Source organism: Narcine bancroftii, chromosome 2 (genome assembly GCF_036971445.1).
Source record: "Narcine bancroftii isolate sNarBan1 chromosome 2, sNarBan1.hap1, whole genome shotgun sequence".
Classification (NCBI taxonomy): Eukaryota; Metazoa; Chordata; class Chondrichthyes; order Torpediniformes; family Narcinidae; genus Narcine; species Narcine bancroftii.
The window spans coordinates 276,464,571-276,479,793 of record NC_091470.1 but is presented as its reverse complement, the minus strand read 5'-3'; the positions used below and the strand labels follow the sequence as shown (position 1 = coordinate 276,479,793).

Sequence of the window (15,223 nt, the reverse complement as noted above, 5' to 3'; positions counted from 1 at the left end):
ACTGACAGTGCAGAAGTATGAACATTTTCATTTAAGGAACAGAATATCTCCCATGTGAAGGGCAAAAATTCAAAAGAACAGCATCATAGCAACGCTTCTGGAGGTCTGGGAGGAAATAGTGAAAGCTCCATACTGAATGGCATTTAACACCATTCCAGTCTCTCCCACCCACAACAATCTGTTCAGAACTGATTTTATTCACTGGTGTTGAATATATTGAGACTTACCATTTCACTTGTTTGCAAAATGAACGTTGTAAAACAATTGAAAAATTAAGTTAACCCAACTGTTGAAATTGAAATAACATTTGAAATTTTATTATTAACAAACCCAGAATGTATCCAATGAGAGAGACATCTACTTAGCCTGGGGTTGCTGTGGTGTTATAGTACATTACTTGTCACGTAAACGGCAGAGAATGTCATATCAAATCTCAAGGTAGATGGAGAATTTGAATCTGACTACAAGCTGGTAGGAGGTTAAACCTTTTCCATTGGGAGGAGGCCAAATCAGAAGACAAATGGAGCCACTTCAGGGATGGAGACCATGTTTATAAGCTGCAACGAGTTGGAATGTAGAATGTACTCCCTGTAAATAAGGTGGAAACAGATTCTGTAGTAAGTTTCAAAGCAGAATATGTATCTGAAAAGGAAAACAAAATTGCAGGACTCTATGTTCTAATTATTATCAATACATTCAACTGAGAAACAATATATAAATGCCTTGAAATATTGGAATGCTCAGGAACTTTTAATATGTTTTCTAAAACAGGTTAACTAGTTTCAGAATTTCAACCAACTGCAAATTAATCAGTACTTTGCATTCAAATACACTTCTGTCAGTTATTTCAGTAAACACTTAATGTCTTACTCAAAGCTTTTCAGCAATTTATTATTCACAAATCAAATTACCTCCCAGTTTTTTTTTAGCCAATGTTTTCTAAGATACAGAACCAATGCATTATATAAAAAGTGGAATTAATTTTCAAAGGATCTCAAAAATATATTTGGCAACCAGCAAATTTTGAATATTATTCATCACAAAACTGCAATGCACCCCAAGGAAGGAATTGTTTATGCACTATTTCTGCAGATTTCCTGAATCTTCAAAAATGATTGAATAAAATATATAAATAGAGAATTTTCTATTCCTTACACAAATTTTAAATGTGGATTAAACTGAAAAGTGTGGAAGGAAAGTGATGATTAATGTTTTGGGTCGAGATGCTGAGTTCCTCCTTGAGTAGATTCCAGCATCTGCAACCACGTGCCTCTCTGCTTACCTCAATCCACGTGGTAGACTTTTTTTTGGAGACAGCAACCTGCAGTTCTGGTGACCCAAGACTGGAAATGCCTTTCCTGCATTTACTCTATCAAGTCATGCAAGAATTTTGCACATTTTAATGAGGTTACTTATTCTTCTAAAAATCAAGAGGCTATTTGTCCAGTCTCTTCTCACAGACCATACCGCACCCCTGGAAGTAATACTGTAAATATTCATTGCACTCCCTCTATTGGAAGCAAATAATTCCTTAGAGGGGCCAAATTAGTATCCATTATTCCAGATATAGTCCCACTGGAGCTCTGTGTAGTTGGAACAGCTATCTTTACCTTTTTACTCACAATACATCCCATCATACCATTACTACTGAATGATTCATGTGCCAGGATACCCAGTTCTGAACATACAAAAACACAGCATGGGAACATACTCTTTGGCCTACCAGGTCTGCTCAGGAAGAACTCTTTGAAATCCTAGATCACAGGTGGCCAACCTTTTAATTTCGACATACAATACAGTAACAGGCCCATGAGTCCGTGCCGCCCAATTAACCTACACCCTTGGTACGTAATTGTGAGCCAAAATGGCCTGTAACCGTGATGTATGTCTAAATTAAAATTAAAAGGTTGCCCACCCCTGTCCTAGATAGGAAGGGAAGAAGTAAAAGGGCAGGTAGCGCATCTTGAGTTTTTTTGGTACGTGCATGAGAAGATCTTTGGAAGAGATTGCAGAGGGAATGATCAGTTCAGAATGAAGAAAGGGTGGGATCTGTCTGGCGCTGGGATCTTAATGAGCTGGAAATTACAGAGCCAGATCCATTGAATGTGGAAACTATTGGGATGAAGATAGAGGACAAGGATAAACCTATCTTTGTTATAGCTAAGAGAGGAAGTAAAAGCAGAAGTTTAGGAAATAGAGTATTAAAGTTGAGCTTGATCAACTGTTAAAATATCAACAGGCTGATTCGCAGAGTGGCAGCTTCAGAAATTAGCCATAAGAGCACTTACTTTCTGAACAAAAAAAAAATCACAAAATTAAAACACATCCAGGAAAATAATAGCTTCAAAATAGTTTTATTTCAGTGAATATTTTTTTAAACATACCAAGGAAAATATAGGAGGGTGAGTAGAAAAGCTGTTTGTGAAACATAGCTAAGAACGTTAAAAAAAACCTATCAAAAATTGTCACAAAAGCTCATCACAAAAATAAAATTGCAGATTCAAATGGGAGTCATTTTGATAATTGAATTAATACATGTTCTAAAATAATAAAGAAATGGCAATGTAGTTTGGTCATCTTATGCTTAGAGACTGGCGTGCTGAGAAAGGAAGGTCCTTATCCTCTGTAAAAGCTCCTTCTTCACACTGTCTGGCACCAGGGCTGAAATAAAGACAAGCAAGTCAAAAACAGAATTGATGGAATCTTTTAAATAAAATTAAAAGCAATAAACAAGACAAGTTTCCATCCTGAAATCAGATCATTTCACATTAGAAAAGTTACACTAATCCAATTTCTACATTATTTATCACAATACACACGTTGACAGCAAGAATGCACCAATTCATATTTCTTGTGCATTATTCCTTTCATCCCTGTAGGCTCTTAGAGAAGGGATGGGAAACCTACATCCCGCGGGCTGGATCCAAATTTATCCAGCCCGGTGAGTGGCTGCCCCCCTTGGTGTGAGGCTCTCCCCACACTGCATGGTTCCCACCTTCAGTGCGCGGCTCATCTGCTCTCAATGCGTTGGGAGGCTCACTCTGTGTGTGTGGCTCCCCTGCTCTCTGTGCTTGGAGGCAACCCCCCGCCCTTTGCATGATACTTCCACCCTCCTTCCCTCGTGACTTTGGGAGGCTCACTCTGTGTGTGTGGCTCCCCTGCTCTCTGTGCTTGGAGGTAAACCCCTGCCCTCTGCATGACACTCCCACCCCTCTTCCCTCGTGATATTCTCCCCACTCTCATGGTGACATTATCCCGCTGTCTATGAGAGCCTTCTCCTCTCTATGAAATCCATGTCTGTAAGATACACCTCTCTCTCTCTCTCTCTCTGCAACACCACCTCTTTCTGTAATGCTCTTTCAACTTATCTCTATGTGGTACTCCTCTCTCTCACTGTTTATGTATGTGAGACTTTTTCTGTGTGTATATATACCATCTCTCTGTGTGACTCCTCGTTTTTCTGCCATCATCTGCCTCTTTGTATTGGATTCCCTCTCAGAGTGTCACACTTCCTCTCCCTGGGTTGGATTCCCTCTCTGTGTGTGTGAATCCCACTGTATACGTGGCTCCCCCTATCTGTGCGTAAATGCTTCTCTGTCAGTTCCTCTGTGTGTGACTCAACCTCTCTCTGCGACATGTCCCTCTCTTTGCGTGAGAGCCCCGCTCTTTGTGTGACTTTCCTGCTCTCCATTACGACATTCTCCCCCTCTCACTGCGGTCTGTTTTGGGGTTAGTTATTTTGTTTTCACTGTGACTAATTTTTCTCCTTTTTGATCTGTTTTCTTTTTAAATTGTAATTTTAATGACCAACTCGTGACTTTTGGTGCATTTCCAGATTTGAAGGTGCCTTCCCTGACCTGAAATGCACCACTGTATTCATTCCATCTATCTATCTATTAATTTATCAATGTATCTATCTATTTATTTATTTATTTATTTAATGATAGCATCAGTGTGGCCCACTGTTCAAGCACTGACATACCATCTAGCCCACACATAGTAAAAGGTTGCCCACCCGCCCATGCTCTAGTGTTAATGGAGCAGTTTGCAAAGCACAATTCAGAACAACAAGATGACACGTTGGGAATAGATTCCTTTCTCTCCTCCAACAATGGTAGAGGTGGTGAGAGCAGGGGCTCTTGAGAGAGCCAATCATTGCACCAGAATTCAAATATGGCTTTGAGATGGGGATGGAGGCTGATAAATGGAGCAGGATTAATCCATAAAATGTGGATATTTAGCACTAAATTATGGAAAAGAAGAAGCATACTAATAATAGCACTAACGAGAGTTCTCAGATAAAGTACTTACTAAGGACAGTAGGCAGGACTCTGGTTAGGGATGAGTGTAGGGTGTATGTGATTTTGTATAGAAGTCACATTAGAGTCACTGAGAGTCATAGAATCAAGCCCCTTGGCCCAATTCAACCATGCCAACCAAGGTGACCATCCAAGCTGGCCCCATTTTGCTGCATTTGCCACATATCTCTCGAATCCTTTCCAATCCATGTATCCGCCTAAATGTCTTTTAAATGTTGTAAATATACCCACCTCTACCACTTTCTCTGACAGCCTTTTCCATATACCATTCAGCCTTTGTGAGGAAAAACCTGCCCCTCAGGTCTCTGAAATCTTTCCCCTCTCTCATAAAACCTGTGCCCTTTAGTTTTAGATTCTCCTATCCTGGGAAAAAGCCTTATCCCTATCCCTTATGATTTTACAAACCTCTATATTAGTCATTATTCAGCTTCCTACATTCCAGAAAGTAGCCGCCTTTCCTGATAACTCAACCCCTCTGGTTCCAATAGCATCTTTTTATCCAGTTCTTTTCTAAAAGCTTCTCAAAAGCTCTTGAGTTAACTTCAGCTTCAGCTGCAAACTCCCTGATGAGGAAGCTTACCCTCTCAGTCACTAGTCTTGTTGAATTTTCACTCAGAGATTGAGAGTCCTCCATCATCTGGCTGGGTTGTCATTCACCACGACCAGAATCAAGTTCACAGTCTTCGTATCAGACAATATTTTCCTATTGCACTCCAGTAAGTCCTCAGGCTTCTAAACCTAATCACTTTACAGTCATCAAGTCAGATGATACTGTATTTACCTCACTTCTGACACCTCTTATTTCTGAGCATTTCATTCCATATCATGCACTTGAAAGATGCTTGGGGTTATTGTTATCAAGAATATAATGTCAAATGTTCCTTTTTCTTTGATTTCCATTGCCTTGCTGTTGTTTTAATTCTTTCCAAGGTTCACAGTTAACATAAAAATATTTATGTCCTAACCTTAATCAACATGTTAAGTGCAAATTAAATAGCATTGGAACATCACCATGAAGTCCATGAGAAACAGCATATTAAAAGACCTGCACCTGTGTGACTCAAAGCAGCAACATTCAATTGTATTAAATTTGTTGTTTATTGCCATTATTCTATGAATTAACTCTTCCTTTCCAGATGTAATATAATTCTTGCCATTTTTGTTTTAAACCATTTGACAAATCCTCGGGATAGGCCGCTCAGTTGTTTTTTTTTAAATTAGTTGTTTTAAAAAAAAAATATATATATGATTCATTCTTTATCTCTGTTTTTTTTAAGGAGAATTATTTCTTAACTGTCTCATCTTCACTCTTTGGAATTTATATATGATATACTAAGTAGACTTGGATATACCATTTTAATTGTGTTATTACTAGTTTCCTAATGCTATGTATACTATGTTAATAAAAAGATAGAAAAATAATTTTTTGGTTTTTTTTTGAATCAGATATGGCAAATCATAAACAATTACAAGAGACAGTGGGCAGGTTATCAGCTCAGCAAGATAACAGATTCAGGTCAGCGCAATGCCTTTACAGTGCCAACGATCAGGACCGGACCCGGGTTTGAATCCTGTGGTGTCTGTAAGGAGTTTATACATTCTTCCCATGTCAACGTGGGTTTTCCCTGAGAGCTCCAGTTTCTTCCCATCATTCGAAATGTATCGGGGGGGGGGGGGGGGGGGTCAATTGGTGTAAATTGGGTGGTGCGGACATGAAGGTTGAAATGGCCTGTTACTGTGTTGTATGTCTAAATTTAAATTTTTTAAATTTTAATTAAATTTAAACATTAAAAAAAATTGAATACACTGAAAAGTTAAATTATATACAAGGAGCATATAAAAAGGAATGTTTTCATAAATGGTATATTTTAAGTAGTCACCAGAACGTGGGCATACTTTGCAAGTCATAGGCAATGTGGAATCATGCACACTACTGCAAATATTTAGTCCGCCATTCAATTTAGAAACAGGCCATTCGGCCCAATTGCCCAAGTCGATCAAAATGTCCCACCTACACCAGTCCCATGTAATTGGTCCCTTATCTCCCTAAACCCATCCTCTCCATGTAACCACCAAATATTTCTTAAACATTGCAATAATAACTGCCCAAACTACCTTCTCTGGTTGCTTGTTCCATATACTGAGCACTCTCAGTGTAAAAAATGTTAGAACAATGCTAATGTATAAATAGAATGCTGCAACATCCTAAAACTTAAAGGTACAATCAGAATGTTCAAAAGAGAGGAAAATGTCATCAGAACACAAAATCGTACACTAAACTTTCTCACATGTTGAATGTGGAAAGTGCTGTGATTTATAGATGATGGAAATTACTGGATGATTGAACTAGTTAGTCACAGTAGGAGTTAATATTCACCTTACCCTTCACTCAATGACATCACAGAGAAAAATATGTCTCTCAGTGCTTTCATTTACATTTTGACACTTTTTATTGAAATCCTTTATGGTTTCATCTATCCCACTCTTTATCTTCCAGGCTAACAGCTGCTCCAAAACAAAATTAAACAAGAAAATATGCAGATGCTGGGGTCGAGTGCAAAACACAAAAGAGCTTGTGAAACTCATCGGGTCACGCAGAAGCAAAGGGCAACCAAGGGCATAGGGCATCAGAAAAAAAAACATACGCTGGAATAAAAAGGTAGGGGAGTGGGAAGGATGGAAGAAGGGGAAGAAGCACAAGCTAATGGATAATAGGTGGACACAGATGGGAGGATAGAAGAGATAGTGAGAAGGGATGGGGAGAACGCAGAGGGAAAGAAGAATAGCTCTCTGATAGAAGGGAGAGAAGGGGAAGGGGAGCTAGTGGAGGGGAGACTGAAGGACAGAGAAAGACAGAGAGGGTGAACAAGGACTGGAGGTCAATGTTGATGCTATCTGGCATAATACAAGGTGTTGTTCTTGCACAATACTCGAACAAGGATTATCCTGGTTTCATCAGCATCTGGGTCAGTCCCACATTTCAGAATTCCCTTGCCCCTTGACTTCAAATCACCTTTCACTGAAAAGTGCAGATCTCATCTATTTTTGCTTGATTAGTCTTCTGTAAACAGTTTGAATTTTCTGTTCCTATATTAAAAATCTACAATATTAATCATATTCATTGTTATTAACTATATGCTCATTATTTGTTTCAAATTAGATTTCCAAAGTTGAAGAAAATATATAGAAACAATAATGTGTGGACTAACTATTACAGTAAAAGTCTGAAAATCCAGATGGCAGAAGTCTGGACCACCCAAGAATCCAGACTTCTCAAAAACTCTCGCCTGCATCCGGACTTTTGGGCGTGCATGCATGTGTAAGCACCACAGGTGCACAGCAGTAACAAGCGACCATGCGGAAGTCATGGAAATGCATGAAAAAATACTTATTCTTTCGTACTTTGTAGTTTATATGAAAAACTGTTCTGTTAATAAACAATCAAAATTTACCTGTTTATTCTCTTTAAATTTGAATTTTAAAAGTTTGCCTGAGGATCTGGAAAAACCGGTCCGACCCAATCCCAGAGCAGTATGGATTTTAAGACTTTTACTGTCTTCTTTGGCTTGGCTTCGCGGACGAAGATTTATGGAGGGGGTAAAAAGTCCACGTCAGCTGCAGGCTCGTTTGTGGCTGACCAGTCCGATGCGGGACAGGCAGACACGATTGCAGCGGTTGCAAGGGAAAATTGGTTGGTTGGGGTTGGGTGTTGGGTTTTTCCTCCTTTGCCTTTTGTCAGTGAGGTGGGCTCTGCGGTCTTCTTCAAAGGAGGCTGCTGCCCGCCAAACTGTGAGGCGCCAAGATGCACGGTTTGAGGCGTTATCAGCCCACTGGCGGTGGTCAATGTGGCAGGCACCAAGAGATTTCTTTAGGCAGTCCTTGTACCTTTTCTTTGGTGCACCTCTGTCACGGTGGCCAGTGGAGAGCTCGCCATATAATACGATCTTGGGAAGGCGATGGTCCTCCATTCTGGAGACGTGACCCATCCAGCGCAGCTGGATCTTCAGCAGCGTGGACTCGATGCTGTCGACCTCTGCCATCTCGAGTACCTCGACGTTAGGGGTGTGAGCGCTCCAATGGATGTTGAGGATGGAGCGGAGACAACGCTGGTGGAAGCGTTCTAGGAGCCGTAGGTGGTGCCGGTAGAGGACCCATGATTCGGAGCCGAACAGGAGTGTGGGTATGACAACGGCTCTGTATACGCTTATCTTTGTGAGGTTTTTCAGTTGGTTGTTTTTCCAGACTCTTTTGTGTAGTCTTCCAAAGGCGCTATTTGCCTGCATCCGGACTTTTGGGCGTGCATGCATGTGTAAGCACCACAGGTGCACAGCAGTAACAAGCGACCATGCGGAAGTCATGGAAATGCATGAAAAAATACTTATTCTTTCGTACTTTGTAGTTTATATGAAAAACTGTTCTGTTAATAAACAATCAAAATTTACCTGTTTATTCTCTTTAAATTTGAATTTTAAAAGTTTGCCTGAGGATCTGGAAAAACCGGTCCGACCCAATCCCAGAGCAGTATGGATTTTAAGACTTTTACTGTACTTCCAGGAAAAAGGACACTTTTGTCTCCCTTGTACTGTCACCTCTTAAATATAACTATTTTGAAGAGAAAATCCCAAAGGAGATTCACAGACTAAATCGGCAAGCAAAGGATGGATCGACATATTCACTAGTATTTCATCATTGGTATACAAGTACTTCATATAAATTAACACATACAGACCTCTTCCTTTTGGAGTTATTTCTGCCACCAAATCATCTACTGTAACATGCTCCAATCCCTTTTCTCTGATCACATCTATAGCAGTTGAGGAAAGCAATTTCAAAATCAGAAGAAAAATGACTCTCACATTCATCTCAAATCTTGAGATTTTGCACTTTTGAAATCCATTGGGTTAAGGGTAATTGTTTCATCATACACAACAGCGTAACATTTTACTCTAGTTTCTAAAATCCACTAATATTATCCCTTGTGTTTTAAATTAAATGGCAACAAAAATGGCAGATATCAATATTAGAGTTAAAATTCACATGCCAACAAATTTCAATAATACATTCAGCAAACTTTCTTGTAGAACCTAACTCTGTAAAGCCTAAACATATCTGAGAAAAACAGAACAGCACCAAACAATATCATTGTGTATCCTAGAAAGAGCTATTGTTCTTCAATACATTTCTTTAATCAAACTGCTCTAATTGGATAGCATAGTCTAATATGCCATATAGAGAGAAATCAAGTCAAATGGTCTTTTCTGGGCTTTTTAGTTGGATTGTATTTTGAATTTGATTAAGGAATGTTCTCATCATCAATGTTAATCTTCTTCCAATTAATTACAGGTGTCACTGGACTTTGCCAAGCTGCCAAACATCTGTCATCATTGCACAATCTTTACATCAATGGATTTCGTAAAACGTTTTCCAAGTTTACTTGTGTGCATGAGCACTCAGGAATGGACCAAGTGACACAGTACCCGGTAGTGATCCTCAATGTCCTCATTCCTCATTTCATTTTTCCTGCCTCCTTCTAATGGCAGTGTTTAAGTGAACTATCAGAGTGACCAAGATGCAGAGATGGAAATAACAGAAATAGGACCTTCAGCCCACTATGTCCATGCACGATTTCTGTATGGTTCCCATTTCCCTTGGTTCAAAGGTCAACCATTCACAGGATTTAATAAGCTCAACAAATGAACTGCAATTAAGAAATTACTGTTCATCTTATTTCTAAATATCTGACCCTTTATCCAGAAATAGTTCTGTTTCCTATTACTCTCATTTAATCTGCTTTTCCAACTTTTACCACCAGTTATTTATTTTCTTCAGCCTCCCTACGTTCACTTATTAGAAAAATATTGATTTGAATGATAACCTATTTATGCTTATCACAATATTTGAAAACATACAGGCCAGAGTTCCTTCCTCAGCCAATGATATGGGGATAGGAGAAGATTCAAATCCTCATCCTAATCTCTACACACACAAATGCAAAGCCAAGTTCAGTTCCAATACAATCTATAATTTTACTCAGAAAACCACTGTGGTTTTCAAAATAATTGGAAATTAGTCAAAATATAGGATGGAGATTGAGAACCTGGTTGTGTAGTATCAGGCCCACAATCTGGCTCACAACATCAGCAATATCAAAGATCTTATTTAGGACTTTACAAAAGGGAGGCTGAGAGACCACGCACTTGATTGAGGAGATGACGGTGAACAGAGCTAGCACCTTCAAATTCCTGGGAGTCCACATATTGGAGGACTTCTCCTGGAGGCAGTACAATGAGACAGCCATGAAGACGACACACCAACGCTTCTGCTTTTTAAGATGCCTTTGGCATGTCGTTGAAAACTTTATCTACTTTCTAAAGGAGCACTGTGAAAAGCATACTGACTGGTTGCATTACAGCCTAGCTTGGTAATTTGAGTGCCCTGGAATGCAGAAGGCTGCAGAAAGAAGCAAACCTAGTCAAGCCCATCACAGGCATTGGCCTTCCATGTATTGACAATGTCTATGAGAGTCTCTACCTCAAGAAAGTTAACATAATAAAGACTCCCCATTATCCAAATCAAAACCTCTTCTCATTGCTACCTCAGGCAAAAGATACAGAAGTCTGAAGTCCAGCACTTCTAGGTTAAAGTACAATTTTCATTCAACAGCTATCAGGTTCTTGAACCTCTCTGCACTATTATAACTCTAACCATAAACTACACCGGAATTACTGAAAGATCTGTCTGCGTTATTGATACGTCACTCATCTTGCACTAATTGCAAATGTGGATACTTTTATATCTACCCTTCTCTATTTATCTCTTTTTGTCTTGGAATATTATGGCAATTTAATTTATAGTGTGGAAGTTGGTGCATCTTGCACAGCTTTTACTTATACACCTCCTTTGCTGCAGCAAGAATTTCTGTACATAGGACTTATTTATACACAATAATCCCATCTGATCATCATCTCATCTCCTTGATCAATAAGCCTGCAGTTAAATTTCCCAACATCAACAAGAACATTTATCAACACAAAACAAATATCAAGATCTCCTTGATCAGCCTTCTTCCCCCAACCAATATGTACCTTTACAGTGTGCTTTCAACTGATCTTTCCATCCACATTCAGTGAGTTTTGCTCTGAGTAGCTCCTTCAGACTGGAGGCAAAAAGGACAAATCAGAATGAATGACAGTCCAATTACAGTAAAGATCCCCATTGCAGAGATGTTGGAAATGCCTAACTAATACACCTGAATTCAGAATACACCATTGAAAAGACAAACATGCTAAATGTAAAGTAATATGAAAATATATCATTATTGTAGTCTTTAATTATATAAAGTTCACTTTAATCAAGTAATTCCTGTAATTTACAAAATTAAAATTCCACACTGGTGACTGGCGCTATAAGAGTTGCGCTAGCCACTATGTTCACCATGCTGCCGCCAGAATTAACTCACTTCCCCAAGTTCACAGATAAAGCCTTACAATTATACCTAATACTAATAGAGACAACCCGACTCACCGCCATGCAAGTGCCCAGTCACCTGCTCGGTTCTTCGGTGCACCTTCCCCCGTGCCGATGGCCCAACTTACCTCCACACAAGTAGCAACAGTGAAAAGAATGCACATGCATTGAGGAGCATTGCTAGTTCAGTGGAGCAAACTACGTATGATCAATTAAGTGGCACAGTTAGTGTAGCAGTTACCACATTGCTGTTACAGCGCCAGTGATCGGGACTGGGGTTCCAATCTTGTGTAGTCTACATGGGTTTTCCCTGGAGGCTCAGGTTTCCTTCCACCCTTCGAAACATACTGGGGTTGCTGGCTAATTGGGTGTAATTGGGCAGCACGGGCTCATGGGCCAAAAGGGCATTACTGAGCTGTATGACTAAATAAAGTCTCAGCACTCCCCTGCCCAGTCTTATAAAATTGAAATCTATTTATTTATTTTTGATACAGTTGCTTGTTTCCAGTTGATTGAGTGCCGAATAATGGGGATTTTACTGTATTTAGAAAATATAAAATACATTCAATATGGAAGTTGCCTTACCGTTCTCGTTCGCCTGTTTCTATCAACTTCTGGTTTATAGTTGCTCGGAGTTGTACGTCTTTATTCATTTCAAATTGCTAACACATAACAAGAACACATTAGCATTGAAGATCATGGAAAAAAAAAAGAGGCCTTTAGTTTTTACAACTACATTTCCCCAAGACCTCATTAAGTAAGCTTCATACAGATCTTTTTAGGATATTTGAACACTATACTTGTTTTGATTCAGTGTGTGGACAGTAGAGAATGGAACTGATAAACTTCAAGGGCATCGGACAAAGATTTATGCTATGAATTAAGCACAGAGATTTCTGACGTTGGTTTTTAAAAAATATACAAACATGTTACAGACTATCTTAACAAAAAAAAGTGTTTCAAATGAGCAGATAGGAGTCAAATAAAAACACAATAATGCTGGAGGAATTCAGCAGGTCCTGCAGCGTCCATAGGAGGTAAAGATGTTCAACGAACATTTTGGGCCTTAGCCCTTCATCGTATGGAGTTAATTCCAAAATAGTTCATCAGCTTGGGAAAATGTCCAATTTCAATTTGTTTCCAGGCATCCAGACAGAATTATTGGAACTTTGATGTTCTTCAGTCTTCCCTCATTATCACCTACGCTAGTATCACAACTCAATACAAATACTATGACATTAGAATAGTTAAAGTTTTGTGATTTTACTTTGTGAATAATATAGCAAATGACTAATAAATAACATACAGAAGTTCGTTTATTGTCATCTAATTGTATATTTTAAAATCCACGAAACAGCACCTCTCCAGACCATGGTGCACACACAAAAGCACACAATACACAGTGCATAATGATCACATAAATAATCAAAACAAATAAATGTAAATATTTGGAATGACTTTCAAGGGTACAAAAATTCAAAAAGAAGCTAGTCCCAACCTAGCAGTCCTGGTTTTGATGCTCCTGTACCAACTTCTTGATGGTAGTGGGTTAAAGTTAACGTGCACTGGATGGAAAGGAACTTCTATAATTCCTTGAGCCTTATTTAGATAACAACCCCAGTAAATGTCATTTATAGAGGAAAGAGAGACCCCAGTGATCCTCTTGGCTGTTTTAACGATTCTGTTTAGACTTCCAGTTTGATGCTTTGCAGCAATCACACCACATAATGATGCAGCCAAACAGTTGTGCTCCTGTAAAAGATTGTCAAGAAGATGGCCAGTAGTCTTGCCCTCATCAGTCTCCTTAGGAAATGAAGGCGCTGCTGCACCTTCCTGTCTAATGGGGAGGTGTTGTGAGTGCAGGATAGGTCAGCCCTTTATATGCATGCCAAAGAATTTTGTGCTTGCCACATTCTCCACAACAGAACCATTGAGGTGTAGTGGGGAATGGTTGGCCTGCATCCTCCTGAAATCTACAATTGTCTCCTTTGTCTTGTCCATGTTAAGACTCAGGTTGTTGTTCTCACATTATTTTATGAGCTTCCAACAACCCCTCTGTAATGCAACTCATTATTGTTGTTGATTAGGCCCACTAATATTCATAAGTTTGAGGATTCTGTAAGAACTGAATCTAGCAGTGCAGTCGTGAGTCAGCAGTGTGAACAGTAGCAGGCTGAGCACACAGCTCTGAGGTGCACCAGTGCTCAGTGTGATGGGACTTGATATTTTGTTCCCAACCCAGAATGATTGGTCTTTCGGTCAAAAATCTAGTAGCAGAAAGAGGTGTTAAGTCTCAGCAAGGACAGTTTATCTACAAGCCTCTGAGGTATGATTGTGTTAAATGGCAAGTTGAAGTCAGAGTATGACTGTCTGCATGTCAGTCTGGCGTATGAAGCATTGCTCTCAAGATGGGTCAGGACAATACCCTTTGCAGAAGGGATGTGAATACAGGTTCAACAGCACAATTCCTGAGTTGGTAGTAACAAAGGTACTTTGGGGATAACGTGCAAAGGAGGCAGGACATATTGACATTCACACAAAAGGCATTCAGAACAAAAGAATGAAAAATCTTATAAATGTGACAAAGAAATGCTGAAGATTTGACTATTTATATCCACGGATGCTGCCCGACCGGATGAATTCCTCTAGCATTTCTTTGCTCAAGATTCAAACGTCGGCAGCTTTAGTGTTTCTCTGAACATTCATAAACCAAATCATTGTTTTTAGTTCAGGACAACATTATCAAGGAAGGAGGCGATGACCCTCGAAAGAACGCATGGGAGTTTCCAGGGTTGTGGTATTTTCATCAACAAGGCATGGTTGCAGGGTAATACAATCATTCATATTTGCCAGTGGGACAATGGTTAGAGGATACAGATGCAAGGACATGGACAGGGGATACAGGAAAATATGAGGAACGTTTGGCAGTGAGTGAACTTGGAACCTACTGCTCAATGTTTGAGAAAAGAAACTGAACATCTGCAGCCCTCATCACGGCCGCCCCTCAACTCGCTCATTTCACACCCCTTTTACCCTTCGGGCCCTATCCCTCCTCCCGCCACTTTCACGCCCCTCAGTTCCCTCACGCTCACCTCCTCCGCCCTAATGTCTCGGATCCAAGGAGACGCACCAACACCACACACTACTCCCCCGGCACCCGCGTTCCTGGAAGCGAGTTCCCGCCGAAATCAAACGATAAGCAGCCTGCTACTGGAGATAAGGCAAAACGCACCGGAAAGCGAAAATGTGAAACTAAAAGAAAGATTTTTTGATCATTTATGTCGCTTTTTAACCACAATTTACCGTGTCAGTCAGCAGGTGCGCTGTTATAAATATTCCCCCCGTCGTCAATTGACCCCAATCCTAAATAAATTAAAATATTCAAGTCGGTTAAATGAAAGAAAGGTTATTAAGTATAACATTACATTATTGAAGGA

At 39.7% G+C, this 15,223-nt stretch overlaps 1 protein-coding gene across 3 annotated transcripts; it reads right to left on the bottom strand.

Moving 5' to 3' along the window:
- Nucleotides 1–2,338: 2,338 nt before the first annotated feature.
- Nucleotides 2,339–15,060, bottom strand: eny2 (ENY2 transcription and export complex 2 subunit). 3 transcript variants are annotated; one of them, XM_069920994.1, is made up of 5 exons: nucleotides 14,879–14,997; nucleotides 12,372–12,448; nucleotides 11,405–11,475; nucleotides 9,049–9,123; nucleotides 2,339–2,661 (listed from the first exon to the last, which is right to left on the bottom strand). In XM_069920994.1, the coding sequence occupies exons 2-5, from the start codon at nucleotides 12,437–12,439 to the stop codon at nucleotides 2,585–2,587; spliced, it is 291 nt and encodes a 96-aa protein (XP_069777095.1). In that variant the 5' UTR covers nucleotides 12,440–12,448; nucleotides 14,879–14,997; the 3' UTR covers nucleotides 2,339–2,584. The 3 variants fall into 3 exon arrangements, with proteins under 3 accessions (XP_069777095.1, XP_069777096.1, XP_069777097.1); XM_069920995.1 differs by lacking the exon at nucleotides 14,879–14,997 and adding an exon at nucleotides 13,285–13,382; XM_069920996.1 differs by lacking the exon at nucleotides 2,339–2,661 and adding an exon at nucleotides 7,321–7,406 and having other exon boundaries at nucleotides 14,879–15,060.
- Nucleotides 15,061–15,223: the final 163 nt, after the last annotated feature.

What these genes read in the sequence shown, in the direction of transcription:
- eny2 (XM_069920994.1), bottom strand. Translation starts at nt 12,439, where the DNA reads ATGAATAAAGACGTACAACTCCGAGCAACTATAAACCAGAAGTTGATA. An exon ending in GAAACAGGCGAACGAGAACG is followed by an intron (nt 11,476 to 12,371) that starts GTAAGGCAACTT and finishes TTTTGCCTCCAG; the next exon opens with TCTGAAGGAGCTACTCAGAG. An exon ending in AATAACTCCAAAAGGAAGAG is followed by an intron (nt 2,662 to 9,048) that starts GTCTGTATGTGT and finishes TCTTTATTTCAG; the next exon opens with CCCTGGTGCCAGACAGTGTG.